The following is a 26,903-nucleotide window of genomic DNA, read 5'->3' as shown; positions in this document are numbered from 1 at the left end:
CAGACATTCAGTCTATTGGACCGTGCAAAATTTCGGAACTTTGCACACGGTGCAGTCAGCATAGTATGCGAGGTACTATGTACCCCATCGTGCCCAACCCAGATGACCGGATGCTGAAACGCGATCTTGGACTGCTGGTAACCAAATCCGCCCAGTCAGATCTGTTGGCAATAGGTTTCGGCGATTTCCATGAAGCCCTTTCTCTGGCCTCATTGCCAATTAGGAGACTAATATGGGTGACTGAGTGCGATATAATTGTCGCCGAATTCTCCCCCTCTCGAGGTGGTATGTAGAGGAAACAAAGCACCTTGTCTCACAAACCGGATAGTAGATCGTAAACGGGCGCAAGAGACTCAAGCCTTCACATTTAAACAAACTCAAAAGTCTATAAAGAAAAGAAAAACCAAGCAGATTTGTGAAGAATGGCTTTATGTATAGCGTGCTTATCGCGGCTGGTCGGGACTGTGACCCCCGCCTTGAGGCCTTTGGGTAGAAGAGACATCACTAGTCAAGGAACCAGTAGGGCAACCAAGTCGGGAACCGAGTCGATGACTGATGATGATTACACCCTGTGATCCCCGACTATTCCTTTTACTACTACTTCAACCACTCAGCAATAATCTATTAGCTTCATCTTGCTCGATTAGTTCCCTCCGATCGTAGTACTTAACCCTCTCGTCTCTCCTTGATGGACCGGCGCTGAGTCCTGCATTCCCGCCCGCATTTTGGCTCACTCCCGTTTCTTCTCCTTCCACACCCCAATCCAACCCACGGGAGGTCCGATATCCTGCCCTCTCCCTCTTCGTCACTCTCTGTTTAATTGAAGGTACGTGGCGATTAAGCCTGTCTGGATTGTTGCTACTCCCCACCTGATCCTGCTGCCCCCTCAAGGCCTCGTCTCGTGGGGACCTATCCCCGTGCAAAAGGTCAAGACCAAGCCGCCTTCCGGTGCACAAATCATCAGCTCCGTGATTGATGCAACCAGCCCAGTCGTGATCGCTGACCTCCCAACTACAGCGCCGGGTTCGCTTCGGCCCATATTGCGATCCGACCTCGATCTCTCTCCGGGAGCGCGACGATCGAGATTCCCTCCTCTCGACCCCACTGGACCTTGCCGCGACCACCTCTTGTGTGTGGACACACTCGGTGTATCGCCCTGCTGGCGGGAACCCCCTCCTCCGTCTCCTTCCTTCTACACCCCAACCACCCTATTACCTTCGTGTACCTTAAAAACACTCCGTTACGATATCTCGGAGCCTGACGAAACGAACCATCCCATGAATCGTGCTTCCCGGATATACACTCCATCATGTTCTGGCGTTTTGGGGGATATGCAAGTATCTCCACCATCGATACCCTGCTCGACAAACCTGATGTCACCCTCGAGGACCTGCTGGATGAGCCAGAGATTATCCAGGAATTGAAACAGCATAATACAAAACTCATAGAATATCTGCGCGAGGATCATGTCTTGAAACGGCTTATGGACTATGTCACCGCACCGAGCTTGGTGAATGACGACGACGAAAATGATGACGACGATTCCCACGAAAAGCATGCCTCCCCGACTCACGGCGAAAGCGATGCGCCGACAGACCAGACTGATGCCGAGGACAAGGAAGAAAAGGCCGGGAAGGAGTCTGACGCACTGAAGGATGTTTTAGACCCGGAAGATCTGGAAAAGGTTGAGAAGGCCCGCCTGAAGCATGCCTACGTGGCATGCGAAATTCTCTCCTCAGAGACCTGGTCTATCTTGGAATCCATGATGACCAACCCTGCTTATCTGCGCGACTTCTGGGGCTTCCTCCGACGGCCCGCTCCGTTGGACTCCCTGCAGGCTAGCTACTTTACCAAAGTGAACGAGACGTTACTTGATAAGAAGACGGAAGAGATGCTGGAATTCCTGAAGTCGCTGGACGGAATTGTGGCTGCACTTCTGCAGCACGTCGATAATCCCATGGTCATGGATCTCTTGTTGAAAATTATTAGCTTGGAAAAGGCCGAAGGCGGCCAAGGCACGGTGGACTGGTTGCAGTCGCAGGATTTGATTCCAAACCTCCTTTCATTCCTGGCCCCAGAGCACCCAGGGTCTGTGCAAACATCGGCCGGTGATTTCCTGAAGGCGATCATTACCATCTCTGCAAATGCGACCCCAAATGACCAGTCCTGCATTGGTCCTAACAGCCTGACCCGCCAACTTGTCTCGCCTGAGCGTGTGCAACAACTGATCAATGCGATGCTGAAGGGTGGCAACCCATTGACAGTGGGTGTGGGTATCGTCATCGAAGTCATTCGCAAGAATAACTCCGACTATGACCCGGAGCAGATGGGTGGTCCCGAATCTATGCCGACACCTTACGATCCAATTTATCTCGGACACCTACTTCGTCTCTTTGCGCAGCATATCCCCGATTTCATGACCCTTATTCAGAGCTCCAAGCATGCGGTACACGACGGTACTTCCCTGAAGTCTGTTGACCGGGGTCGCTTGAATTCCGCGTGGGGCGCCAGTATTGAGCCGCTTGGCTTTGATCGGTTCAAGGCGTGCGAGTTGATGGCGGAACTACTCCATTGCAGTAACATGGGTCTTTTGAACGAGCCTGGCAGCGAGGACTATGTGCGGCATCGCAATGAGGAGCGCGATAGGTTGATCCGTGAGGGTGTGTTCAACCCACATCGGGATGAGCAGTCCGGCATGGACTACAATGATACCACTGCTGATTTCACCAATGGTTCGGTTATGGACACTGGATCGCCCGAGGCTCTCAAAGCTCGGGTTGTTGAGGACGAGGGCTTCGAGGACGTCGGTGCCTCTGGCGTTCTGGTTGGCAAGAAGGGCGAGGAGAAGGAATCCAACTTGCAATCAGAGTCGCAACAGCCTTCTGAGTCAACCTCTGAGTCGGCTGTGGAAACACCAAAGACAGATGCAGACGCAAACGTCCCGTCATCGCCCAAGACCCCGACGACCGGTCTGACTGACCAAGTTGGTGAAATGGAGATTGGAAACGAATCCCCGCAGGAGCAGCAAGCATCTACAGAAACTCACAAGGAGGATGTGTCTGTAACTCCACAGCCTGAGGATGTTCCTCCTCCTTTGTTTGCGGCGAAGGAGCCGGGGTCAGATTCTACTGCTCAAGCAGAAGGCGCTACTGAGCCAACTCAAGAATCCCAGCCCGCCAATGATGGTGGCGCTGAGGACCTTGCTGAGCAGTACATCCAGTATGACACGGATGGCCGTCCTGTGGTTGGAGATTTCTTGAAGATCATGTTTGTCGAGAACAAAGTGGTGCCAACCATTTTGGTGAGTTCACTCAGATGTTAATTACTCCTAGCAGTCTCCTTTCTAACATATGTTTTCTAGGGCTTCTTCTTCCGATTCCCCTGGAATAACTTCCTCCATAATGTTGTATATGATGTGGTCCAGCAGGTCTTTAACGGCCCCATGGAGCGTGGATACAACCGAGCTTTGGCCATCAATGTTTTCGAAATTGGTCAAATCACGAATGCCATTGTTGAGGGCCAAAAGCGCAGCGACGAGGTCCAACGCACCAAGCAGATCCGCCTCGGCTACATGGGCCACCTGACTCTTGTCGCCGAGGAGGTCGTCAAGTTCAGCGAGCGTCACCCGCCAGAGCTGCTCTCACGTGCCGTCATGGAGTCGGTTCTGAATCCAGACTGGATAGACTACGTCGAGCAGACCCTTTCGGAGACTCGGGAACGTGATAACGCCATCCTGGGTGGGGTACGGCCAGACATGGCTGTCGGGCCTCGTCAAACCGCAATGAACACTTCCACCTCTAACCATGGGTTCAACAACAACTCCTCCGCCTTGGCTGATGCCGGATTGAACGGCGGAATTGGCGGCTCAACCTTCCAGGGCTTTGAAATCAACCAGGGTAGTGTTTCTGGTGGAGCATTCGGTGGTACTTCGCTTTTGAGTGGCTTTGCTAGCTCGAGCGATGACGAGGATGAAGAGATGGAAGATCAGGAGGACCGAGATGCTGGCGGTGCCGACCATGGCGAATCCGAGAATGTGGGTACCAACCTTTCGGCAGACGATGTATAATCGTCGGACGCGATTCCTATCCCTCACTTTCCATGTTCTATTCTCTTTGATCGCTAGATACAATCCAGGAATAAGGCTGGCCTGGGAAGGGTGGTGAGAGTTTTGATTAGGAGCAAACAGTTTGTGCTGTCCTGCAGTTATTGGGTTTGCACTCAGTTTTGCTACCAGATTATACTCTTTCTGCACCCCTTCCCACCTCCTTTGCTTGGCTCATTATGTTCATTGTCCTGTGGATGCGCAATCTGCTCGATGCGATATTCCCTCCCTGGCATTTGGTTCCCATTCTGGACGGAATCCCAGTTGTCTCTCCTCCCCTTGTACCTTATATCTACTGTTCTATACACAGCCGACTTGTTTGTCGAGCTGATTCGCGGTCATGGAACCCATGTCCCAATCTACTGCCTTGCACTATCCCCTCCAAAATGTCTATCGCTTGCTAACTTATAACTTTGCAGGTCTCTGAAAACTCTACCAGCCAACCTATTCCTATTCTGCCGCCCCCTCCTGCCCCGCTGAGTATGGGCCCCTCCAGGGCTCGGCGTCAGCTAGCAGCACGGCTGGCGGCCCAGAAACAGCAAGCGTCTGAAAACGCAGGCGTCGGGGAGGATGGAAATGCCGAGGGCGAAGGTCGGGAGTGGTCCTCCAACCCCTTTATCATTGCAGGAATTGATGATGACGCCGAAGGTGGTAACTCGGCGTTCCCCAACACCGACTTCGCGTCTAATGCGGATCAGACTTTCTCCTCCGCATTCCCCGAGTCTGGGTTCAGCCCGCCTGACTCGCTTTCCACCAACTCCTCCGACGAGGAAGGTGACCGCGCAGAAGGCGTGCGACGACGCATTCGCGTCCCTCTCGAAGTCGAGGAAGATGAAGACGATGAGATGGGTGAGATGGTTGGACCCAGTGGCAGTGGAATGGTCGTCTCGGATGATGAAGATGAAGCCATCATCAACGAATCCCTGGGCTACTCTAACCTCCCCGGCCAGACGCGATACAGCGGGTTCCGTCGGCCGCGGGCAGTCAGTTCCCACTTCGATGATGACCAAGACGATAGCAGTGACGGTGAAGACGACGGCCTGGTAGAGATCCTTGTCCCTGGCCGCAAATCTTCCACCTCGAACTAGACCGGGCTTCCAATTTTCTGATCTGATATTCCCCCTTCGCGTCCATTTTGTTGTGCATTTTGCACCCATCATCATTTTGTTTTTTCCTACTCGGATACACCTGCAACGATGCCGCTTGATACATGCCCTTCCATTCCGAAAGAAACCGCTGTCTTTCTAGTGGTCAAGTTTTTGTTTTGCCCTTTCTTGTTTTCTTTGCCGCGCTTTTCCTTCTCTCGCTTTCTTCTTTCCCCTTGCTTGTTTCTCGTCAGTCGGGGATGCTTACATCCATGCTGCTAGTCGTGTCATGGCATTTGTATATATGTTTCCATCTTCTGGTCAATCTTGGGGAGGGCTGCATTATGATGATTCGTTTTGCTTCTTTTTTTGTCTTCTGAGGTTGCAGGTCCGCATGGGGTGAGCTTGTTTCGTGCTTTTTTTTGAGCCGTCGCATGCATTGCGGGAGGGGGTGAGTTTGATTGTTTTTGATTTCCTGATGGCGGTGGATCATGATGCCCTTGTACGATAGTTGAATTAGAGAAGTCAATTGATGTTTTATTCATGAGATTTCGGCCGGATTGAAATGCTAGCACATAGTTGCGCTTCCACTAGGTGCTGTCTAGGTAACACAATATAGTACATGAGCAACGTAATTCATTTGAGCATCAAGCACTCCTTAAGTTGTACAAGAACAGCGGAGAATCACAATTTATTCTCTTGTAATTCAGATAAACTGGATGTTGACTTGCCTGTAGGCAGCAGGACATAACGGCGTGTTGCACTCTATCGGGAAAATTAAAGTGGGCCCCACCCATCCCACCGAATCTTTTCAACGAGCAATGATATCACTGCCCTTCGTTCAGCAACTCTGGCTCATCTCATTTGTGGTTAACACATATAGACATATTTGAATATCGGAAGGAGCAGGTGTTAACAGCATGGCATCGTCCACTGAGTAAGCATTTTCAATTCCACTCATCCCTAGCCTATCACTCCACATTGCTATATACCAGAGACTCTAGTCCAGCAACATCAGACTAACTAGACACAACAGACAAGACAGCGGCCACTCTCTACAAGCCCATATGGAGCTTGTAGACTGGATAATCAGCCAAGGTGGCTCCCTCAATGACTGTGTCCGTGTCGCGCAGGATACCTCGCGCGGGGTCCACGTCCAAGTCAAGGGCGATTGGCCCGAACACATCAGCAAGGAAACCAAAGTGCTCAGCACACCCATAGGCGTAACAATGACTTACTTCAACGCCATTGGATTCCAGACCCCGCAAGCAACTTTCCCCAAACATGGCGTCGAGCTGCCGCAGGCTTTTATCGATGCCGTGGCCGTTGAGGAGACCTTCACTTTCTTCCTGATGGGCCAGTTCCTGCGTGGTCCGCAGGGCTTCTGGTATCCGTATTTGCGGACTTTGCCTCAGCCGGGAGAGTTGAATACGCCGCTGTTCTTTGGGGAGGAGGATGTGGATTGGATCCAGGGTACTGGTATTCCCGAGGCGGCGGTGCAGAGGTATCAGGTTTGGGATGAGAGGTATGAGCAGTGTGTGTCTAAGTTGGAGGAGGTTGGGTTTGAAGGGCTTGAGGAGTATACGTGGTAAGTTGACGCCTGGCCTCGATTTGGATGAAGATTGGAGGTGTTAATTGGGCTTGATTGATTAGGGATTTGTACTTGTGGGCTTCGACTATTATTTCCTCTCGAGCATTCTCGCCCAAGGTTCTGTCTAGTGTTGTTGAGGCTTCCAAGCTTGCGGAAGATAGTGGTGTGTCAGTACTTCTGCCACTTATTGACCTTCCCAATCACCGGCCGCTGGCCAAGGTTGAGTGGCGGGCAGGAACTTCAGATATTGGGATGGTCGTTCTGGAGGAGGTCGGTCCAGGTCATGAGATTTCCAACAACTATGGACCTCGAAACAACGAACAATGTGGGTGATCTTCTACCCTTTGAAGACTGAAACTTATGAACAGGCATGCTAACAAAGCTCAGTACTCATGAACTACGGCTTCTGTCTCCCGAACAACCCAACAGACTACCGCATCGTCAAGCTGGGTGTGAAGCCAGACAGCCATCTCAGCAAAGCCAAGAAACGTCAGGTGGAGATGTTCCCCGAGGTGGCCAACAACAAGGAGGATCATTACTACATCTTCAATGTCTTCTACCCCCTTCTCGGACCTGATACTGCTATGGAGCACTCTATCTTCTCACCAGCCCTTTTCAACTCCTTGACCATCATGCACGCCAACGAGCGCGAGCGCAAACAGATCGAAATCACCGAATCGGCCATATCAATCCCAGCAGCCTACGGAAATGGCCACAGCACCCTGGCAGCTCTATCACAGATCAGCTTCGAGCTTATCTCCCATATCATGATGCTTGAAGCTACTGGACAAGACCGTCAGCTGCAGCCTGCGAACCTGAAACAGACCTTTGCCCAGATCTACCGCAACGGTCTGCTTACACTCGACAAGGCCGCGCTAGTCATCGTTACATGGACTCTTGCCCGGGCGCGAGAACATACCCGCGGCGAAACCTGGGAGGATATCAAGACTCTCTTGAATGAGCACATGTCACAAATTCCAGAGGGTCACTTCCCAGCCGAGACATTATCCAGAATTCGTGTGCGCATCTTGGAGCGGAAATCATTACTCAAGAAGCACGGAGAGCTGTTCCGACTGGGAGAGCTATTTAGTCTACTACCGGCTGATATGCAGGCGGCGAGTCGGGAGTGCTTCAATCATGTGCTTTCACAAGCTGGTCAGCAGGTCTCAGCGTTGCAGACTGACCCGCAGGCCATATTTGCTCTGGCGATTTGCTTGTTGATTGCAACTGGGCGATCGCCCCAAGCACGACCACACTTGTCTTCGCGGCTCACTCGATGGGTGGACTTCTTGGTGGAGCAGTATCCGATGTCTGCTGTCCCGTCGGCCACTGGTGGAGCCATGGATCAATTGAGCCAGTTTGTCCAGGGCAATCAGGCACAGTCATGGGCAGCTCAAGATGGAGTGCAGTGGCTGTCTGAAGAAAGTGGATGGCTGGATTCGAATTGGCTAGCCTGGTCGTTTAATGTGGCCGAGGCTGAGATGATGTTGATTCCCCACGAGCCGCTGCAGGTGTTAGTGACGGAGAATCCGGGTTTGCCAAAGCTGGGATGTTTGTATGTCCCGCAAGAGTAGAAGAATAGCAGGAATAAAGCATGAATTCCAAAGAACACAATTGATATCAAGAAGTATAAGATAAACCTAAAAAGGAAGTTGCGTCATGACCGAATCGGGAACCGACCAATGACTCAGCAAATCTGGATGGACACCACGTGACTCTCCCCCAATCAGCGCTCACGTAATGGCGGATCGTTCAGCAAGCGCAGGAATTGCCGTTGAGCTCCCCCTTCCCTCTTCTCCAGAGAACCGATTGATCCTCTCCACGCCATTGTCCCAATCCGCCATCATGATATCTCGAGCGGCGGCTCCCTCCACCTCCACCCTCGTCTCCCTCTCGAGCCGCTCCCTCCGCGCCCAGGGGGCGGCCGCCCGCTCGTTCGCGACCGTGCAGGAGGCTCCTCCCGTCAGGCACTATGGCGGGCTCCGGGACCAGGACCGCATCTTCACCAACCTTTACGGTCACCACAGCCCCGACTTGAAGTCGTCTATGAAGTATGGTGGTGATTGGCACCGGACGAAGGATATCGTGCTGAAGGGTGACGATTGGGTGCGTTAAGTGTCTTGCTTGTTTCGGAGGTCGGGTGCGCTCGGCGACGTGGTATCTGTTGTGCTAACGTTGTGTCTTTTTAAAACAGCTCATTTCTGAGATCAAGGCCTCTGGTCTGCGTGGCCGTGGTGGTGCTGGTTTCCCCTCTGGACTGAAATACGTAAGTGGGATGGAGTGGACTCAGACCCAATCGGGGCGCTGTTGATATCAAGCATATGATGGCCCTTGTGTGGACAAGTTTCTAACCGAATATCTCTCTTCGCTGCAATTTAGTCGTTCATGAACACCAAGGACTGGGACAAGGACCCCCGCCCCCGCTACCTGGTCATCAACGCCGACGAGGGCGAGCCTGGTACCTGCAAGGACCGCGAGATTATGCGCAAGGACCCCCACAAGCTGATCGAGGGTTGCTTGGTTGTCGGCCGCGCCATGAACGCCAATGCCGCCTACATCTACATCCGTGGCGAGTTCTATCAGGAGGCTACCGTTCTGCAGCAGGCCATCAACGAGGCCTATGCTGCGGGCTACATCGGCAAGAACGCCTGCGGCACCGGCTACGATTTCGACGTCTACATTCACCGCGGAATGGGTGCCTACGTTTGCGGTGAGGAGACCTCGCTCATCGAGTCCATTGAGGGCAAGGCCGGCAAGCCCCGCCTGAAGCCTCCATTCCCCGCTGCTGTCGGTCTGTTCGGTTGCCCCAGTACCGTCACCAATGTTGAGACCGTCGCCGTTGTCCCCACCATCGTCCGCCGCGGTGCCAGCTGGTTCTCGTCCTTCGGCCGTGAGCGTAACGCCGGTACCAAGCTGTTCTGTATCTCCGGTCACGTCAACAACCCCGCCACCGTCGAGGAGGAAATGTCCATCCCTCTGCGCGACCTGATTGAGAAGCACTGTGGTGGTGTACGTGGTGGCTGGGACAACCTGTTGGCTGTCATCCCCGGTGGTTCTTCCACCCCCGTCATCCCCAAGTCCGTCGCCGATAACCAGCTCATGGACTTCGACGCCCTGAAGGACTCGCAGTCCGGTCTGGGTACCGCGGCCGTCATTGTCATGGACAAGTCCACCGACATCATCCGCGCCATCTCCCGTCTGTCCACCTTCTACAAGCACGAGTCCTGCGGTCAGTGCACCCCCTGTCGTGAGGGTAGCAAGTGGACCATGCAGATGATGCAGCGCATGGAGACCGGTAACGCTCGTGAGCGTGAGATCGACATGCTCCAGGAGCTCACTAAGCAGGTCGAGGGCCACACCATCTGTGCTCTGGGTGAGGCCTTTGCCTGGCCTATTCAGGGTCTGATCCGCCACTTCCGTCCCGAACTGGAGGCTCGCATCCGCCAGTACGAGAAGGAGATTGGCGGTGCTCCCTTCGCTGGTGGCTGGAAGCCTGAAGCCCGTGCTGAGGGCAAGCTGATCTCCCCTGGCATGTAAAACCGATGAAAAAAGCACTTTATTCTCTCTCCACCTCTGCCTCTTTCACAACACCCCTCAACTCATCCTGTCTCTAAAAAACGATGCAGGAACGGATCCGGTATTCTTTTCTAAGATCTAGATCTCCTTTTTATGAACCTCTCGCTTCCTTGGCTAGCTGGTAATCAATTCCTCGTCTTCGAGGACCCGGCTGGTGTTGGTTGCTTGGAGAGGTTGTCTCTACTATTTTTCCTATATCTCTTTCCTGTTCGATCCCCTTCCTGTCGCGTCTAGGTCTTTTTCCTTCCATGTACAGTCGGTAGCAAATTGATGCATTTTATGTCTTCTTTATTTCTTGCAGAGTAGAAAAAGTGAAGAATTGGATGATAAGATGGGATGGTAAAGGTATGCAGGTGCAATAATACTTGGTTAAGCCCATAGTAGCTACTGCAGTAGCAGTAGCATCTCATCAGAAAGAACAGCGCAGGTAATCAAACAGCAAATCCAGAGCTTCAAGTCACCGTGGTGCCGAGCAATCTGGAAAGAAAAGAACAAGCCACTTAATAAAAGATACCCTCACTTATCTCGCTCATTGACCTCGACATTCACGTCCTGACCCGGATCATTCTTCATGCCAACCTGAGCCTCAGCATCAGCCAGTGCTGCCGCTCGCTCAGCCTTCTTCCGCTCAATCGCATCCAATCGAGTCTGTCTCCAGCCCATACCATACACCAACTCGGTCCAAAGCAAGCCCATCGCAACAGCCATACAAAAGCCCAAGAAAAAGAATGTCCACCCCCATCCCATACCTGTCAGCATTTGATCAATCACCGCCGCACCGATAGCTCCCAACCAACAGCGCACGAGATTGCACGCTGCAGCGGCGGTGGCAGCGCGGTCCGGGAAGAGGTCGACCAGGAGGGTGTTGAGTGTATTCAGGGAGGCGATGAAGCAGAACCCGATGATGAATTGTAGGATGAGGGGGACTGCGAGGCTTGTGTGTGATTGTAGTGCCCATCCGTATGGGATGTAAGCTATGCAGCCGAGGGCCATGATGGGGAAGACGCATTGTAGACGGGCTCGCTCGATGGGATAGTTGCGGAGGTCGTCGCCTTTCTTGCGGTCGACGGGGAAGTGGAGCTTGCGGGCAATGCGTTTATAGTTGTAGTCGATTAGTTTGCCATTTGTGACGGCACCGATGCAGGCGCTGACGCCGAGGGGACTAGATATTCTTCAAGTTAGCTCGGGGATTGCTTGTCATGGGGCCCTATGGGAATATACTGACAGGAAACACAGGCCAACCTGAAGCTCATTGAAGCCGTAAAGCCGCGGGAACAGATTTGGTGTGCTCGTTAGCAGGGCGATATTGCCGAACATGACTAGTCCAACAAATGAGATGATGATCACCGCATCTTTTTCAAGCAATATGGCAAAGGCGGCGAGTGGATTCGGAAATTTGAGCTTCGACGAGCGTTGCTGTTGCTCAGATTGCTCTTGATTCGTCTCACTTCGTTCACGTCGTCGAGTTGACAAATACTGGACCAACGACATCCGCCAGCACTCCTTTGGTGGCAACCTGCCATCTCCCACGATTGTCCGTGCAGTCTCTGGCATAGCGATCATATAGACGACGAGATATCCGCCGCTAACGATCACGAGGAACCAGAAGACACTGCGCCAGCCGAGGAATCTGGCCAACAAGCCACCGATGACAGGACCCAGCGCCGGTGCAACCATCACTCCTGCAGACATTGGCCCGATGTACTTTCCACGCTCAGCGGGAGTCGCAATATCGGCGATGACTCCATATCCAAAGGCGACAGTACCGCTACTCCCAGCGCTCTGAATACAACGGAGCACTAATAGTGCCGCGAAGCTATTCTGCAGTGCGAGACCGATGTTCGCAGCTGTATAGATGGCGAAAGCAATAATGTATGCCGGACGACGACCTCCATTGTCTGCAAAAGTCCCCATGAAACTAGGCGCAAGTCCTTGGAGGATCATGTAGGTGGTGATAGTCAGGTTGACCAGTGCCGTGGTGAGGTGGTAGTTCTTGACAAGCGTTGGCATAACAGGGTAGTAGATTTGACCGGACAGAGGCGAGAAGAACGAAGCCAGCGTAACCATCACAACAATGAACAACTTCTGGTATCTGCCAAAGGCCGAATGAGCTGGTCGATTGTCTGGTCCTGGTTCGGCCATCGTACGCTGAGCTGCAATGTCCGTTTGGTCTCCATCAGCGGCGGCGCCACGAGCATCCCGGTTGTTGTCGCTGCTGTTCTTGGGACGACCGGGCATGCCTTCGAGTTCGATACCTGGTCTGCGGTATGTATAAGCACTGTAACTTGGACGCGAAGGTATGAGTTTGGGATCGAGTCCTTTAAACCGTGGATGGACTGGTACACTCCAGCGCAACTGGGATGTCGAGTCCATCTCTATCGAGTCCATCTCGACCACGGTTGTCCTCGAGTCCTGAGGGATTCAAAGCGCAGAATGCGCCGATGAGAAGAGATGCAGAATGAGATATGCCGGTCTTTCAGTGCAGGGAAACGTTTGAGGACGGGAATGACAAGCAAAAAACTTGGGGGTGAAATGACTTGCCTCATTTTGCGATGGGACCGCAGGACGTCGCCGACTAAGCGATATACGCCCCTCCTGCCGAACTCTGAAGTTGTTGAAGAAGGATAAAAGAATCAATGATGTGGATTGCGCCTTCCTAGCACCGGCTTAATGGGGTCTGCAGGCTAGTACAGATGTAGAAAAAAGGGCTGTGTACCCAATCATGCATGAATCGCTCGTGACAATGCGAGGAGTGAATGTAACACAGTATGGCTGAAGTATAAGAGATCAGTGGAATCTCCTTGAGATCTGGGGATGGATAGGCGCGTTTGATTCTTGAATCTTGAAACACTCGGGTGGTAAATATCGATCAGTGCAGCATACTTACCCGCTGGTTGGTCTTTGTGTAGTCTTTCCCTGCGGTCTGTGTTTTGTGTTAGGACTAGCCACGGCTCGTTGTTTCCAGACGCACCAAGGCCGTGATGGGATGAATATTTGGTTTCCGCGATCATGAATCAAAACAAAGCAAAGACTGGGGATCCCTTGTGAGGATGAGTAGGAAAGGAGCGAAGGTAGTTGGAGGAAAGAGTGCTGCATGGTGATTGCCTCATACAACTTTCATACTTCCAGCCAATGAGAGCGATGCCGGTTCCGGCACCTGAACCGGGGTGGTCTATACATGGGATACATGGGATACATGGGATGATGTGATGATGATGATGATTCTATGCCGAAGCTGTATCTACATTAGTATCTCTAAAGATCTACGGTAGAAAAGCCATGCCACTAAATAGTGATTAATTGATTGGTAAAGTACAATACAGTCATGTCAGGTTCAGATCACACAAAAGAGAAGATCGAAGGACAAACAGGGGGAAGAAGGGAAATTAAACGCTAAACCGAAGGGAAGCGATGCAAGCATATAACCAAATGCGTAGATGGCCATGTATTTTTGAGAGAATTTTTCTGAACGGCTACTACGATCACCAAGGGTATCTTCTCCTTCATTATTGACCACCCGCCATGATAATTCCGTAATAGCGACGGCTCATCTCTGCCGTCTGCAGGACACGCGCGTCGCCGTTCAGGGGAAGACCGAGGATGGCAGAGGACTGGACAGACTGGAAGAGATAGTTAGCAACGGCATCGATAGACAAGTGATTAAAATTGGGAGCACAAACATGAACATCCTCGTGGGTAATCCATCCAGCAACAGCACTGCTCATCTCCTTGAAAGCCACACTCTCTTCCAGGGAACCCTTCGCATTCCGGGTACGTTCGCCCATGTCAACAAGGGCATTCACCAGACGGCTCAGACGGGTGGGGTCACGCCGGCCACGGGGCGCAGTAGCCAAGCGCAGGAAATCTTCGTAGATGCCACCGCCAGAAGCCCAGCCGCGCATCTTGCGCTCGGGACTATCACCAAAGCCGGAAACCAGTCGCTCGAGTGTATGGTAGTCACGAGAGATGACGGCGGTAGGGCCAACGATACTGCAGAAGGTGGCGTGGGCGTCGTTCCAGTGCTTGCCGCGGATGAGGTAGTCGACTTCGCTAGTGGCGTCACCACGATCGCGGGCGTGCAGAGCCTTGGCAACCCAGATCCATGATTCGGGAAGTTGGAGCTCGGCGGTGAGGTTCAGCCAGGCAGGGTCGGCAGTCGATCCATCCTCGGCAGTGGGATTGGGGAGAGTGGCACCGAAGCGGGCAAGGATATCCTGAACGGCACGCTTACGATCTTCAGCCTGCGAGAGGTGAAGAAGGACAAACAGCGCCGGAGCAAGCTCCCCGCCAGCGACAATCTCAGAAGCGTAGTCCCAGACCAAGTGGTCGACCTGGGTCTGATCAATCTTAACAGCTTCGTTCTGGCCGATAACAGCAGCAAGAACATGATGAAGCTGGAAGGAGAGGCGGTTGGTGAGGCGATCGCCCGAGACAGACTCCGGCAGCAGAGCCGCAGGTAGCTGGACAGGCGGAACATTGGCACGGCCACTAGCCGCCGAGTATGCCTTCAGAAGCACCCACAGAGGAGACTCGCGACCCAGAGTATCCGAGCCAGGTTGCAGGGTTGTCCGAGTGCCAGCGTGATGCGAAGGGTAAGGGAAGGCAGGTTCAAGTCCAGTAGCGAGGTCATCAAGGAACTTAGAAACAGCAGCCTCGACTGGCTCGTCTTCATTGGTTCCATACCAAAGACGAAGACCAAATGCCTGGAACCAATCTAGCTCGAAGCGCTCGGTGAAGGAGAAGGAAGAAGCCCGGTCCTCAAGCGCACCTCCCGACTTGCCTTCGCTCCGAAGACCATTACCAGCGACAAGCTCGTAAAGAGCACGGACAGGTTCAGTCATCTCCGACAGAACATTATTCTGGCGCCAGACATCGATCTGACTCGCAATGTCGGACCGCGAGGTAGCATCGCGGCCAATCTGTGCAACCACGGTCGCCAAGTGCAAGTTCTGGCTATCAACCAATGTCTTGCATGCCTCATCAACACGGTGAGAGCAAAGCAGGTGAACTGCTCGCTCCTCGGGCGAGCGAATTGAGTCGAGCACATGAGCGTGTCGTCCACGGATGACGGATTCCCAAAGGCGAGTCAGCCGGTCCTTCTTAATTCGATGGGCAAATTTCGACCGCAATTGCGGTGGCACACCGGCAGAAATGTCATCCTCTATGTCGTCATTAAACAGGATGTTGGCCAGCTGCCACACCAAACGCTCCTCGTCTTGAGCCGGGGCAAGGGCGAATTGACGGAGGTCAGCCTTGGCCAAGCGGACCCGGGGTGTCCCGTCAACACGCTGGATGGTGGACTGCTGCTTTTGCACCTCTAGCAAATCATTGGACTACGTAATTAAGGGTCAGCTCTGACTCCATCATGGGAGGATTATGTTGATACACACAGTGCGGGACTGGCCGTACTGCAACACAGCAACGTCTCGGCCTTCACTGAAAACAGAAAAACGCTCCTTCCAGCGCTGGTTGCTCTCAGACAAAGGCCCGGTAATGTCATTTCTGGCGCAAACGATCGAGTCCATAGGACCCCAGCGAGGCTTGAAGGACTCGTGGAAAGCAGCATCGGTCTTGTCCATTTGCGACGAATCTCCGGCGAAGGTCTTGGGTTGCTTGTTGTAGGGCCACTGTACAAGAGAAGATAGAATTTTAGTAAAGAGTTTCTCAAATTTGGTTAACTATCTGCGGGAGGGGGTTCAGTGCTAGATACATGATGAAGTGGGATACAGGCTAATGTGCGCAGGGAATGCGAGAATAATGACAAATGCAAATCCTTCAAGCGAAGAGATAGATCAGGGTGTAAAAAACAAAATAGAAAAAATCAAGTGTAAAGCAGGGAGGGAGCTCGAACCTCAAAGCCCTTAGGCTGCGACTTGGACGCCTTTTGCGTAGCGGGCGCACTTGGCTTCCGCGGCGATTGTTGGAAGAGAGAGTTCATCAGGTCGATGCTGGTCGAGAAGCCTTTCTTCGGGGAAACAGTGGTCTTCTCGGCCGGTGATCCATTGCTTAGTAGGGGCCGGTCGGTAAAGGCATTGGCCTGAATCTCACGAAGCGCATCACGGTTTTGCTTGCGGGGGCTGATGGTTCGCTGAAGCTGCTCAGCCCAGTCGCCACTCAGGTCGAGGCGTGGCTTGCCGGGGGTGCCAAAGGGCCTGGGAATGGGGTGGGTTGTGTCCAGTTCACTGTCAATGCTCTGGGCGTCATCCTGCTCCACGGTGCGATGAGAATTGGGAAAGGAACCCGCCATGTCCATTGCCTGATCCTCATCAGATCCAACTATCGAGTCGCCAGATCGCTGGCTCTCGGTGACAAAGTCATCTTCATGCTCAGTAGTTGAACCCGCGGAGCCTTCCTCTAAAAAAGACTCGGTGTCTACTTCAGATCCCATATCTTCGTCTTCAGCCTGCATAGCCTGGCTGCCGAAAGAGCCCGGGACGATCTTGCGCTTCTTGAAATCGAACGTATCATCGTCAACACCGGCCATTGAGCCAACAAACGACTCGTCGATGGAGAAAGTCGCAGATTGCTCAAAGCTCGCGGGGTGTTCATCATGAGCCTTAGGAGTGCGATTGTCATCAGGGCCTGCACCCAGAGTGCTTTGCTCAAGGCTCTCACCTTCGTCCTCATCATAATCAAGGCCATAAGTGGTGAAGTGGGGGACCTTGAAAACCCAGGTGCCAGTGTCGGTTTCGTAGTCGACAAATTCGGTATCGGTCACCTTGCGCAGACGGTCGACGTGCTTGTCGAAGAGGGGGCCACTGGTAATAGGCAGCGGGTTCTTGCGGTCACGGCCACGGGGCCAGGAGTTCTCGATGCGCAGAGTAGAGGGAACATTGAGACCCTTGCCCATAGCAGGCTTCACGCTCTCGTCGGGGTAGACGGTAATCTTGCGAACGCCAATATCGACAATACCACCAAAGAGGTTGTCAAGGTCGACAACCGTAAGATCGACGGCCCCGTTGAAAGTAACCTCACCGCAGTTCTGACGGCCGACAGTGAAATCAACAACCTTCTTGAGTTGGTCACGAGACATCTTGGAAAGCTCGGCATGGGAGGGCGACATCCAGTAGTCGCCAGGCTTGGGGTCACCACCGGGAATGAAGGAAAGGCGCTTGATGGAGGTGCCATCGTGGGTAGGCTCGGCGTTTTCAGGGACAACGGCAAGATCCCGGCGGACAGATTCCATCTCGGGACGGTCTCCATCAATGCCATCGATGGCGCCACTCTTGCGGGTAGAGCGGAGGAAACCGAGTTCCTCGGCAGTGGGCTCAGGGCTGGTGGATTCCACACGAACTACCTCACTACCGGAAGGAGTGGAGTCAAAGCTGACCTTCTTCTTGAGCTTGTCGGCCGAGTGCAATTCATCGCCGTTAGCGATGGGGGCAGGAGAGGTGCTAGTCGGGCGTGAGAACAGATCGTTCCTCAGGGAGCGGTCAATGGTAAGGCGCTTGAGACTACCACCGGTGCCTCGAGCGCTGGTGGGCAGAAGAGCACCGGGAGAATGAACACTGTCCTCATCCGGAATGAAAGACTTGCGCAGGTTGCTGGTAGAGTAACTCTTGCTGAAGCTACGACCCAGGCTGCCGCTGATGCTACCACGGAGACTACCGCCACCGCTGCCGCCCAAAAGACTGCTGCTCAAGCCAGAGCCGGGAGTGCTGGTGGTGCTCGAGGGGGAACCGTAGGACGAGTACGAGAATCCGTATCCCTGACGCTTAGGCGGGGTGATGAGCCGGTTGGCCGCGTTAGGTGTGATCTTATAGACAGGGAGCGGGGTTCGCTGTTTTTGCTTGATGCTGGAGGAGAGCGGCGTAGCCAGAGGGCCTGGGGAGGACACAATCGGGCTTGGAAGACCGGAGAAGATGGACTGACTACCATAGGGATTAGCATCAAGGAACGAGGCCTGGAAGCTGCCGGGGACAGGCTGTTGCGGCTGTTGTTGCGCCGGCTGCGAGCCGCCAAAGATGCTGTTTCCGGCAGGCTGTTGTTGCTGGCTTTGGTTACCACCGAAGAGCGAGGTCCCGCCAGTTTGACCAGCGGCAGTTTGACCGAACAAGCCGCCAGTGGAGGTCGTGGACGCCCCGAAAGGCTTGGCCTGCTGAGCCTGACCACCACCGAACAGGCCACCGGTAGTCGACGGAGCTTGGGTGTTGCCAAAGCTACTGCCGAATGCGCCGCCGCCAGTAGTAGTAGTCGCACCACCGCCGAACAACGAAGTACCGGGCTTCTGCTGGTTTTGAGCGCCACCGCCAAAGAGGCTAGTCCCAGCCGCAGGTTGTTGAGCCTGGCCACCACCAAACATCGAGCCTGGGGCTTGAGTTTGTTGAGCCTGGCCCCCGCCGAAGAGCGAAGTGCCAGTAGTTGTCTGGCCAGCAGTGTTATTGAACAAGCCACCAGTGCCAGTTTGTTGCTGCTGGTTGGTAGTTCCGAAACCACCACCGCCGCCGCCAAACAAGCCAGTCGCAGGCTTTTGGGCCTGGGCCTGAGTGTTACCGAAGCCACCAAAGGCAGGAGCAGCGGCTTGCTGCTGTTGACCTGCACCAAATGGCGATGCGGTGGCAGTGGTGCTGCCGAATGGGTTGGTAGCAGTTGTAGTCTGAGTGGCACCAAATCCTCCTCCCCCAAATCCAGTGCCAGTCGTGCTGGCGCCGAAAGCCGGCTTATTCTGCTGCTGGTTGCCACCAAAGAGCGAGGTGCCGGTATTGGCGCCGAATCCAGTGCTAGGTGTAGTGGTGCTAGCGCCAAATCCACCGGTGGTGTTAGTTGTGGTGCCGCCACCACCGAAAAGGGACCCCGTCTGGGGTGTTTGAGTTGCGCCACCGAACATCGAGGCTGCAGGCTTGGCGCCACCGAAGAGAGGGTTTGTCGCGGCGTTGTTGGTGCCGAAAGCACTAGTAGTCTGTGTGGTTCCGAAGCCGGTCGGTGCAGAAGTAGCCGCAGCTCCACCGAACGGAGTAGCGCTGGCACCGAAGCCCGTAGTAGCCTGTTGGCCTCCGAACCCAGTAGAAGAACCGAAAGCAGGAGCACCAAAGCCACCAGGCTGTCCGCTGGCGTTACCGAAACGACGTCCTTGTTGGTAATCGGCAAATCTCAGTTCTTCGAAAGAGAACTTGCTGTAAGGTTGCATAAAACTGATGCTCTGGTAGTGGTTGGTCACGGAAGAGTTGGTGTCCTTCTCAGTGAATGGGTTGAATGGAGTACCGCCGGTGCCTTCGCAAGTCTGCGCACCTTGGAAGGCGGTGCCTGTTCCACCGAAGCCAGTGTTGGTCGCACCTGCTCCAAATCCAGTAGTACCAGAAGCGCCAAAGCCGGTGGTGGGCGTGTTCGAGGTGCCGAACCCAGTACCAGTTTTGTTGCCGAACAAGCCAGTATTAGTGTTGGCGCTGCCACCGAAGCCAGTGGTGCCAGTGGAGGTAGTTCCGAACCCAGTGCCAGTGCCGAATCCAGAGGTTGCGCTGGTGTTTGGGGTGGTGCCGCCAAAGAGACCCTGGCCAGTATTGGCGGCGGTTCCGAATCCAGAAGTGCGATTTTGAGTTCCTGAACCGAAAAGAGATGTGTTTTGATTCTGAGTGTTGGTACCGAATCCTGTTGAAGAAAATAGAGAGGTCAGTAATAGATTCAAAACGTCAATCCAAGCAATAGCAATTAACAAGTAGCAGCTCAATGGATAACTGGGATCCATAGATGCAAATTCCTCAAGCATCAGAGAGGGCCATCAGTTGGCCACATTCTCTGGGAAAGCTGGAATTGATTGCGCGCACAACAACAAAGCAGCCGGTTCCACAAAGAGCTTTATTTTGGTGACTGCAACCAAACACAGGCGATGCGGGAACCCTGGCCACTTCCAGGCGAGAGCGAAAAGCGAAAAAAGCAAAGGCAATAGTCGCAAAGCTCAGTCGTTCTTGAGCACGTACCTGTGTTAGTGCCGGTGCCGAAGCCACTGGACGTGTTGCCAAAGGCGCTCCCGCCACCAGTATTTCCAAAGCCTAAATGACGGAGTGGAATTGCGTGTCAGACAACTGTATTTCAAGTCCACCCTTGCATCGCATTCTCTGGTCGAGGTGTCGCTGAGCGCCGGAAGAGTCCGCAGGAGATTCCGTGGGCACGAGCAAAGTAGGCAAGTATGGAAGAGATTGTTGACCTTGCGCGTGTCGTCGCGGTCGCGGGTTGTCCAACGACAGGAGCACCCTCCCAGGAGAGTTGAGGGCTTTTGCCAACCCGGAGCCCAGAAAAACAAAGCAGGGAGATGAGGGGAAGAGCTGAGCCCGGAGTATCCCAGTACCCATCCCACATATCCCATGAAGCAATAGCAGACGAGGGAAAACAGAGCGCAAGAAAGAGCGACCTACCTGTGCTAGTGTTGGTGGCTCCAAACCCAGAGCCTGTACCGAAGCCAGAGCTCTGGTTGGTCTGGCCAAATCCAGTTCCTCCTCCTCCTCCGAAGCCGAAAGACATGGTGTCGGTGGGGATCGAAGATTTATGCTTGCATAGAGAGGAGGCGACAACAGATGTTGAGAACTGACGGATGAAATAGATGTCGCAGCGAAGGCGAATGGGTGGTGGCGCGTGAAGGAAGACGATGAGGAAGAAGAAGAGAGGGAGGCGGACGCGCCAGAAAAGTAAAGTCAAGGTTGGTCAAGTTTGCCAGCTCGGGCAAGCACGCTTACCTCAGCACCGGCTATCTGTGGTCCGTCACGTGAGTCACTGCTGCCTGAACAAAAGCATCGAGGCTGTCAGCCAATGAAATTGTTTCTCTGTCTCGTTCTTTACCCGTTTTGGTCTAGCAAGCTGATGCACGGACAAAAATGAGGGACAACAATGCCAGCGGACGCATGCAGGAATCTGCCAGATCGTGCAGCTCGTTCACACCTGGTGATGGATGACACATCTACATTGTTGCCGCGCTATTCCGTCTAAGAGCAAAGAGAGGGCCCGTTCGTTTACTTGCTCGATTTTATCCACCACTGTCTTTATACAGCCACTGCTGTTTGTTTACATTTTAGGCCGTATACTACATCAAATCTACAATGCACTCGGTTGTCATGTGTGTCTAAGAGGCCAACAATACGGACAATCTACTACATACTACACCCAATATGCAGGACATAGTCATTATAATCCAGATGCATAATAATATTCACAACACAGCTGGATGGACAGACCAGGGAATCTCAAATACAAGCAGAAAAAAGGGGAAATATATCAATCTCGCATACCCAGATCACGAGCAGCCCGAGACGCGATGAGGGAAGGAAGAAATATCAATCAGCAGCCCAAGAAGAATTTTCAAAAAAGGGCAGACTCTTCTGAAGCATCATTATCATCAATTCATGGATCCAGATTTTTACTTGGCACGAGCGGCGTGGACAGTGGCAATGATCTTGTCCACAACACCAGGCTCAGACAGCTGCAAATAATCGTTAGCTTATATGTCAAATATACCAAAGGTAGGGGAGAGAAGGAACTCTTACGGTGGAAGTGTCACCCAGGCTGTCCTCCTCACCGCTGAGGATCTTGCGCAGAATACGGCGCATGATCTTACCACTGCGGGTCTTGGGGAGATCATCGATCACAAACACAGCCTTGGGGGCAGCGAAGGGACCAATGGACTTGCGGACCTGCATGACCAGATCCTTGCGCACCTGGTCGGTGGTCTCATTTCCATCCTTGAGGGCTACGAAGGCGTTGACAGCCTGGCCAGTCAGCTCATCAGCGATACCAACGACAGCGGCTTCAGCGACCATGGCTAGGAGAGAGAGTCAGTATCGAGAGTCCTTTTGGGAATTTATTCAATGATAGCTCATAAATGAACTTACGGTGCTCGATAAGGGCAGCCTCGATCTCAGCAGTAGATAGACGGTGACCAGAAACGTTGACAACATCGTCAACACGGCCACGGATCCAGTAATAACCGTCGTGATCGCGACCAGCGCCATCTCCGGTGAACTAGATGGTTATCAGTCAGTTGATAAATTTCCCAAAGGTCAAGAGATTGGGCCTTACGTAGTAACCCTTATACACATTCAGGTACGTATCCATATAACGCTTGTGCGCACCCCAAACGGTGCGGGCCATGCTGGGCCAGGGCTGCTTGAAGGCAAGGACACCCTCGACGTCGTTACCAGTAATCTCCTCGCCGGAGACGGGATCAATAATCGCAGGCTCAATGCCGAAGAAGGGAAGAGAGGCACTGCCGGGCTTGGTAGGGGTAATACCGCCCAGAGGAGTGATCACGTTAGAACCAGTCTCGGTTTGCCAGTAAGTCTAGTAAATTCAACATTAGTCCAATATTTCTTTTCGAAGTTAGGTGGGAGTTTGAAATCGAGACATACATCGCAAATGTGGGCCTCCTCCTTGCCAACAGACTCAAAGTACCACTTCCAGACCTCAGCGGCAATGGGCTCACCAACAGAGCCCAGAATGCGCAGAGACTTCATCTTGTGGTGAATGTGCTCATCGCCAGCGCGCTTCAACAGACGCAGGGCAGTAGGAGCAACGTAGAATTGGGTAACATCGTACTTGTCAATAACGTCCCAGTAACGGGAGAAGTTGGGGTAAGCGGGAGTACTCTCGAAAACAACAGTCGCACAACCAAGGAGCAGAGGCGCGTAGACAACGTAGGTGTGACCGGTAATCCAGCCGACATCACCACCGCAGAAGTAACGGTCATCCTCATGGATATCAAATACGTATTTACCGGTCATGGCCGCACCGAGCAGGTAACCAGCGGTCGTGTGCATAACGCCCTTGGGCTTACCGGTAGAACCGGAAGTGTAGAGAAGGAACAGAGGGTCCTCGGAGTTCATGGGCTCGGGAGCGAGGTAGTTGGGGTACTTCTCGACCTCCTCGTGCCACCACAAATCGCGGCCGGTGGTCCAGGGGACCTCGGTGCCAGTGCGCTTGTAGACCAAGCAGGTAGTGACATCGGGGCACTGCTTCAGAGCCTCGTCGACAATGCGCTTGGTACCAATAACCTTACCGCCACGCTTGCCCTCATCGGTGGTGATGACGACCTTGGACTGGGCGTCGATCACACGATCCCGGAGGGAGTCGGAGGAGAAACCAGCAAAGACAACGGAGTGCACGGCGCCAATACGGGAGCAGGCCAGGAAAGCAATCACAGCCTCGGGAATCATAGGCAGGTAGATGGCGACGGTGTCACCCTTCTTGACACCGCGCTGCTTGAGCACCCAGGCCACGCGGGAGACCTCGCGCAGCAGCTCACCGTACGTGATGGTGCGGCCCTCATTGGGCTCGTCGGCCTCGTAGATAATGGCGACCTTGTCGGGGTTCTTCAGGGCGTGACGGTCAACACAGTTGTAGGAAGCGTTCAGCTGACCCTCGACGAACCAGGCGTTGTCGCCGTTCTCGAAGGAACCGAAATGAGTGGTCTGGAAATCACGGTCGAAGGTGAGGAGCTCGCGAGCCATACGAGCCCAGAAAGTGTCGGGGCTTTTGATGGACTCATCGTAGAGCTTCTGGTACTCGTCGAGGTCCTTCAGATGGGTTCCGGTCGGGTGCTTGTCGTGGAACGCCTTGGGGACGTGGAAGGTGTCGACCTCGTGGGCCTCAAGCACCTGTGAGGGAATGAGGGTTAGCTGGGAGTGATCCTCGGGCCCGCAAAGCCCGTAGGAATTGCAACGACCCCTCTCGCGAGGCGATCGCAGGCGCAAAGTCTCCTAAATTGTGAGATCCACACTTACCACCGAGGGCTTGGAAGCGTCCGACATGATTGTAAGTTCCTGGACGCGCAGAACTGAATAGAGGAGGAAAGATAATAAAAAAACGAATCAAGGGTAAACACCACTCTAGAAGGGAGACAAGGTTGCCAAGTTAGTGGTCGAATTGCGGGCTTGGGGCGGGATCATTAAGCTCCCACTATTTGAGGAGGGGGAGAGGTGGGATGAAAGTGGGGAGGAATGAAGATCACACTTACGCGTGAGAATGCCAGAGGGTGAAGCAGGAAGAGAGGAGAGAGTAAGATGAACAGGAGAAGAGAGGAGAGAAAGAGTCGAAAGGCAAGAGCAGTCCGAGGGGAACCGGAGCAGGGCGAGCTGGAATTAAATAATTGTTATTTGGTAATTTCTAACCATCGAATGGATCCGGAGGCCGTTCGGCATGGAGGAGAACTCGTTCCCGGACCTGAGGGACTTTGGGCTTGGGGGAGTCGGACCCAGTTATTTAGGCTACGCTACTCGGGCTAAGGAGAAAGAGTAGCAGTAGCCAGTAGTGCTAGTGCAGGTGCTAAGTGTAGTGACCAACGATTATTATTGAATATTTGAATCTTATTGGGATTATTGCTCTCCTCTATACGACTTCTTCTACTATTGATACCAATGAGTTACGAGTATACCTTACCAAGTAGCTCCAGTATACTATAGCTATCGTAAGGTTATAAACGATTCTATAGCGAGGTATTCTATCCTTGATTCTGAGAATACCATCAATTCCTGTCTTCTGATTAAACAGAATCTTACGAGGGGCTCAGAAAGAGAGCTGGCACTAAGACGGGTAAAATGCAGGCCCCCCCCCCCCAGCACTGCCCAATGCGGGCATGGGCCGTGCTTTACTGCTGCATCATCGTCGCCTATTTGCGGCACTACCGTTTTCCTCTTCCAGCTGCGTCGAACCCTACAGACAGGGACAGCGCATTTATTAGTATTTTTATCTCTTATTAGTTGGTCGAATCCAATGCTGTGTCACCTTACCTTGTATACAATTCGAGTCAAAAGAGGGCCAGACAAAAAGAATACAATTAATACAGTCCAATACAACAGAATAATACGCGGGGAGGGGGCAATTTCGGCCATGCGGGGGGTTGACGGTCCCTCTTCCGTTCCTCCGGGGAAAGCTGACCGGCTCCCACAAATTTACTCGTCTTGAATTCCATCCACTCGACCATCTTCTTTCCATCCCACTACTGCATCTTCCGTGGGAACCATTCGTCCGATGCCGACCCCGGCCCCCTAGTAATCTTCGCCTTGGCGTTTCGGACGGACTGGTGGAGGAGGAGAACGACGATAACAAAAGGACCTTTAACCTAGGTTATCATCCTTCTCTTTCTCGTCCATATTTATCAGCTCCTTTGCTCTCCCCGGTTTCCGCCACCCTCGATGTCATCGACCCGAACATCTACATAACCGGTTGGAAGCTCCCAAGAACAAACCTAAACAATCTTTACTACCCGCGACCCGCGAACTGATCATCCGCAGGCTCTGGACATCAGCTGGCCCCGACATCATCCAGACCCAGACCCAGACCCGTCCAGCTGGATCGCCGTGCACGGAATGTCCATGCTGCTTCTCTGGAGGGCTACCTCAGCCCTGACTCAGCAGTCCAGCCGTCTCGAGGGTGCTGATTGGCACCCGAGCTGCATCAGAGTCGGCTAGTCTGTAGCGCGGGCAGTTTGGAAGTCTTTCCTGCGTCGTAGTCAGGTCTCTTGCGAAATTAGTGCTGGTGCTAGTACGATGTCCATGGACATGGGTATGCATCTGCTTTTTATACCAGCTCCAGCCACTGCTGGCGACATGCCGCCAAAGACTTGTTCCCCTGGTGTCTTGGACCTTTTCGAGAGTGGTTAAAGGCCCGGTGTTTAAGGTAAACCCGGTGTGCCCGTTACGATGCTAATTGCGTTAGCTTGCTTCGTGTGTATGCGTGGTGGTGGATGGGGGCAGTTGGATTGTGGGGGGTAGTCAATTAGTGTGGGACCAAGGGGCTGTGGGTGTACCTGGCAGGCTGGCAGGGGTTTCCTCCTGCTGCCCCTCTTTCATGCCACTTACTGACCAGAAGAGAGTAACATTACGACGAAGCTGAGTTAAAAACAGAAAATAGTTGAATGCTTCCTTGGTTCTTCCATGGGATGATTGCTGATCGTTGGTTGCATGGCGGATAAAGCCGAGCCTCCCGAGTCTAGAATGATTACAATCCCATTTACCACACGGCTTTTGTGGTGAATGCTTAACCCACCTGCCAAGGAGGAAGGAATTGATCAGCTGGAGTCTGCCTCCCGTTGTATACAGTGGAGGCCGTGATCTGCCACTTCTCTGTGCGACCGTAGCATGCGAACCGTACCGAAGATCAGTGGGTACCATAAACAGAAAACACACAAAGAACACCTCTGTAGAATGCTGATCTCGTTTGATCAAATAGCCTATTCACCATGAACATGAAACCACTGCATATCCAATGCTCTAATTGAATTACAACATAAAGGTGACTCTCAAGATACAACCTCACAGCTGGTCTTTAATCCTCAGTACCATATTGTATCAGGTACAGTACATGATTTCTTAATCCGCTCCACTCATCCCACTTTGGATCCCAACAAAAAATTCCTCCATGCGGCCTCTTCGGACCAACTTGCCCATTGCAGGTTACATTTGTTTCTTGTTAACACGGCACGCTAAGTGTATCTATCTGACTTAAGTAGAGTAAGTCGAGTGTCTGGGCAATGGTTCAATGGGTCCATGTCCATGAAAAAGCATCATTATTATCGTAATACGTCTGTACAGAGACGGGGATAAGCATAAATTATTACTGTCCTTGTCCA

At 53.1% G+C, this 26,903-nt stretch overlaps 5 protein-coding genes across 5 annotated transcripts; 2 read left to right on the top strand and 3 right to left on the bottom strand.

The window, feature by feature from the left end:
• Positions 1 to 1,309: 1,309 nt before the first annotated feature.
• On the top strand, positions 1,310 to 5,190 carry N7473_002548 (SAPS family protein; the record flags this gene model as incomplete). The annotated part of the gene is made up of 3 exons (XM_057148488.1): positions 1,310 to 3,301; positions 3,362 to 4,033; positions 4,522 to 5,190. The coding sequence occupies 3 exons, from the start codon at positions 1,310 to 1,312 to the stop codon at positions 5,188 to 5,190; spliced, it is 3,333 nt and encodes a 1,110-aa protein (XP_057012142.1).
• A 917-nt stretch (positions 5,191 to 6,107) lies between these two features.
• Positions 6,108 to 10,315, top strand: N7473_002547 (uncharacterized protein; the record flags this gene model as incomplete). Its single annotated transcript, XM_057148487.1, has 7 exons — positions 6,108 to 6,124; positions 6,224 to 6,775; positions 6,841 to 7,103; positions 7,166 to 8,333; positions 8,509 to 8,884; positions 8,973 to 9,044; positions 9,158 to 10,315. 7 exons carry the CDS (start codon positions 6,108 to 6,110, stop codon positions 10,313 to 10,315), a joined length of 3,606 nt encoding a protein of 1,201 aa, XP_057012141.1.
• Positions 10,316 to 10,870: 555 nt separating this feature from the next.
• Positions 10,871 to 12,592, bottom strand: N7473_002546 (putative MFS transporter; the record flags this gene model as incomplete). Its single annotated transcript, XM_057148486.1, has 2 exons — positions 10,871 to 11,516; positions 11,580 to 12,592. The coding sequence occupies 2 exons, from the start codon at positions 12,590 to 12,592 to the stop codon at positions 10,871 to 10,873; spliced, it is 1,659 nt and encodes a 552-aa protein (XP_057012140.1).
• Positions 12,593 to 13,860: 1,268 nt separating this feature from the next.
• On the bottom strand, positions 13,861 to 20,809 carry N7473_002545 (uncharacterized protein; the record flags this gene model as incomplete). Its single annotated transcript, XM_057148485.1, has 6 exons — positions 13,861 to 13,974; positions 14,035 to 15,687; positions 15,745 to 15,981; positions 16,206 to 19,939; positions 20,269 to 20,340; positions 20,704 to 20,809. The coding sequence occupies 6 exons, from the start codon at positions 20,807 to 20,809 to the stop codon at positions 13,861 to 13,863; spliced, it is 5,916 nt and encodes a 1,971-aa protein (XP_057012139.1).
• Positions 20,810 to 21,402: 593 nt separating this feature from the next.
• N7473_002544 (acetate--CoA ligase) lies at positions 21,403 to 24,453 on the bottom strand. The gene is made up of 7 exons (XM_057148484.1): positions 24,291 to 24,453; positions 24,058 to 24,162; positions 22,687 to 23,931; positions 22,358 to 22,618; positions 22,171 to 22,300; positions 21,826 to 22,100; positions 21,403 to 21,761 (listed from the first exon to the last, which is right to left on the bottom strand). The coding sequence occupies exons 2-7, from the start codon at positions 24,082 to 24,084 to the stop codon at positions 21,699 to 21,701; spliced, it is 2,001 nt and encodes a 666-aa protein (XP_057012138.1). The 5' UTR covers positions 24,085 to 24,162; positions 24,291 to 24,453; the 3' UTR covers positions 21,403 to 21,698.
• Positions 24,454 to 26,903: the final 2,450 nt, after the last annotated feature.

This window comes from Penicillium subrubescens, assembly GCF_028828155.1.
Source record: "Penicillium subrubescens strain IBT 31985 chromosome Unknown utg000002l_segment0_segment0, whole genome shotgun sequence".
Lineage (NCBI taxonomy): Eukaryota > Fungi > Ascomycota > Eurotiomycetes > Eurotiales > Aspergillaceae > Penicillium > Penicillium subrubescens.
Note: the sequence above shows the minus strand (reverse complement) of the source record. Positions and strands in the feature narration are given on the sequence as shown.

What these genes read in the sequence shown, in the direction of transcription:
- N7473_002544 (XM_057148484.1), bottom strand. Translation starts at nt 24,084, where the DNA reads ATGTCGGACGCTTCCAAGCCCTCGGTG. An exon ending in ACGCTTCCAAGCCCTCGGTG is followed by an intron (nt 23,932 to 24,057) that starts GTAAGTGTGGAT and finishes ATTCCCTCACAG; the next exon opens with GTGCTTGAGGCCCACGAGGT. An exon ending in ATGTGTATAAGGGTTACTAC is followed by an intron (nt 22,301 to 22,357) that starts GTAAGGCCCAAT and finishes ATAACCATCTAG; the next exon opens with TTCACCGGAGATGGCGCTGG.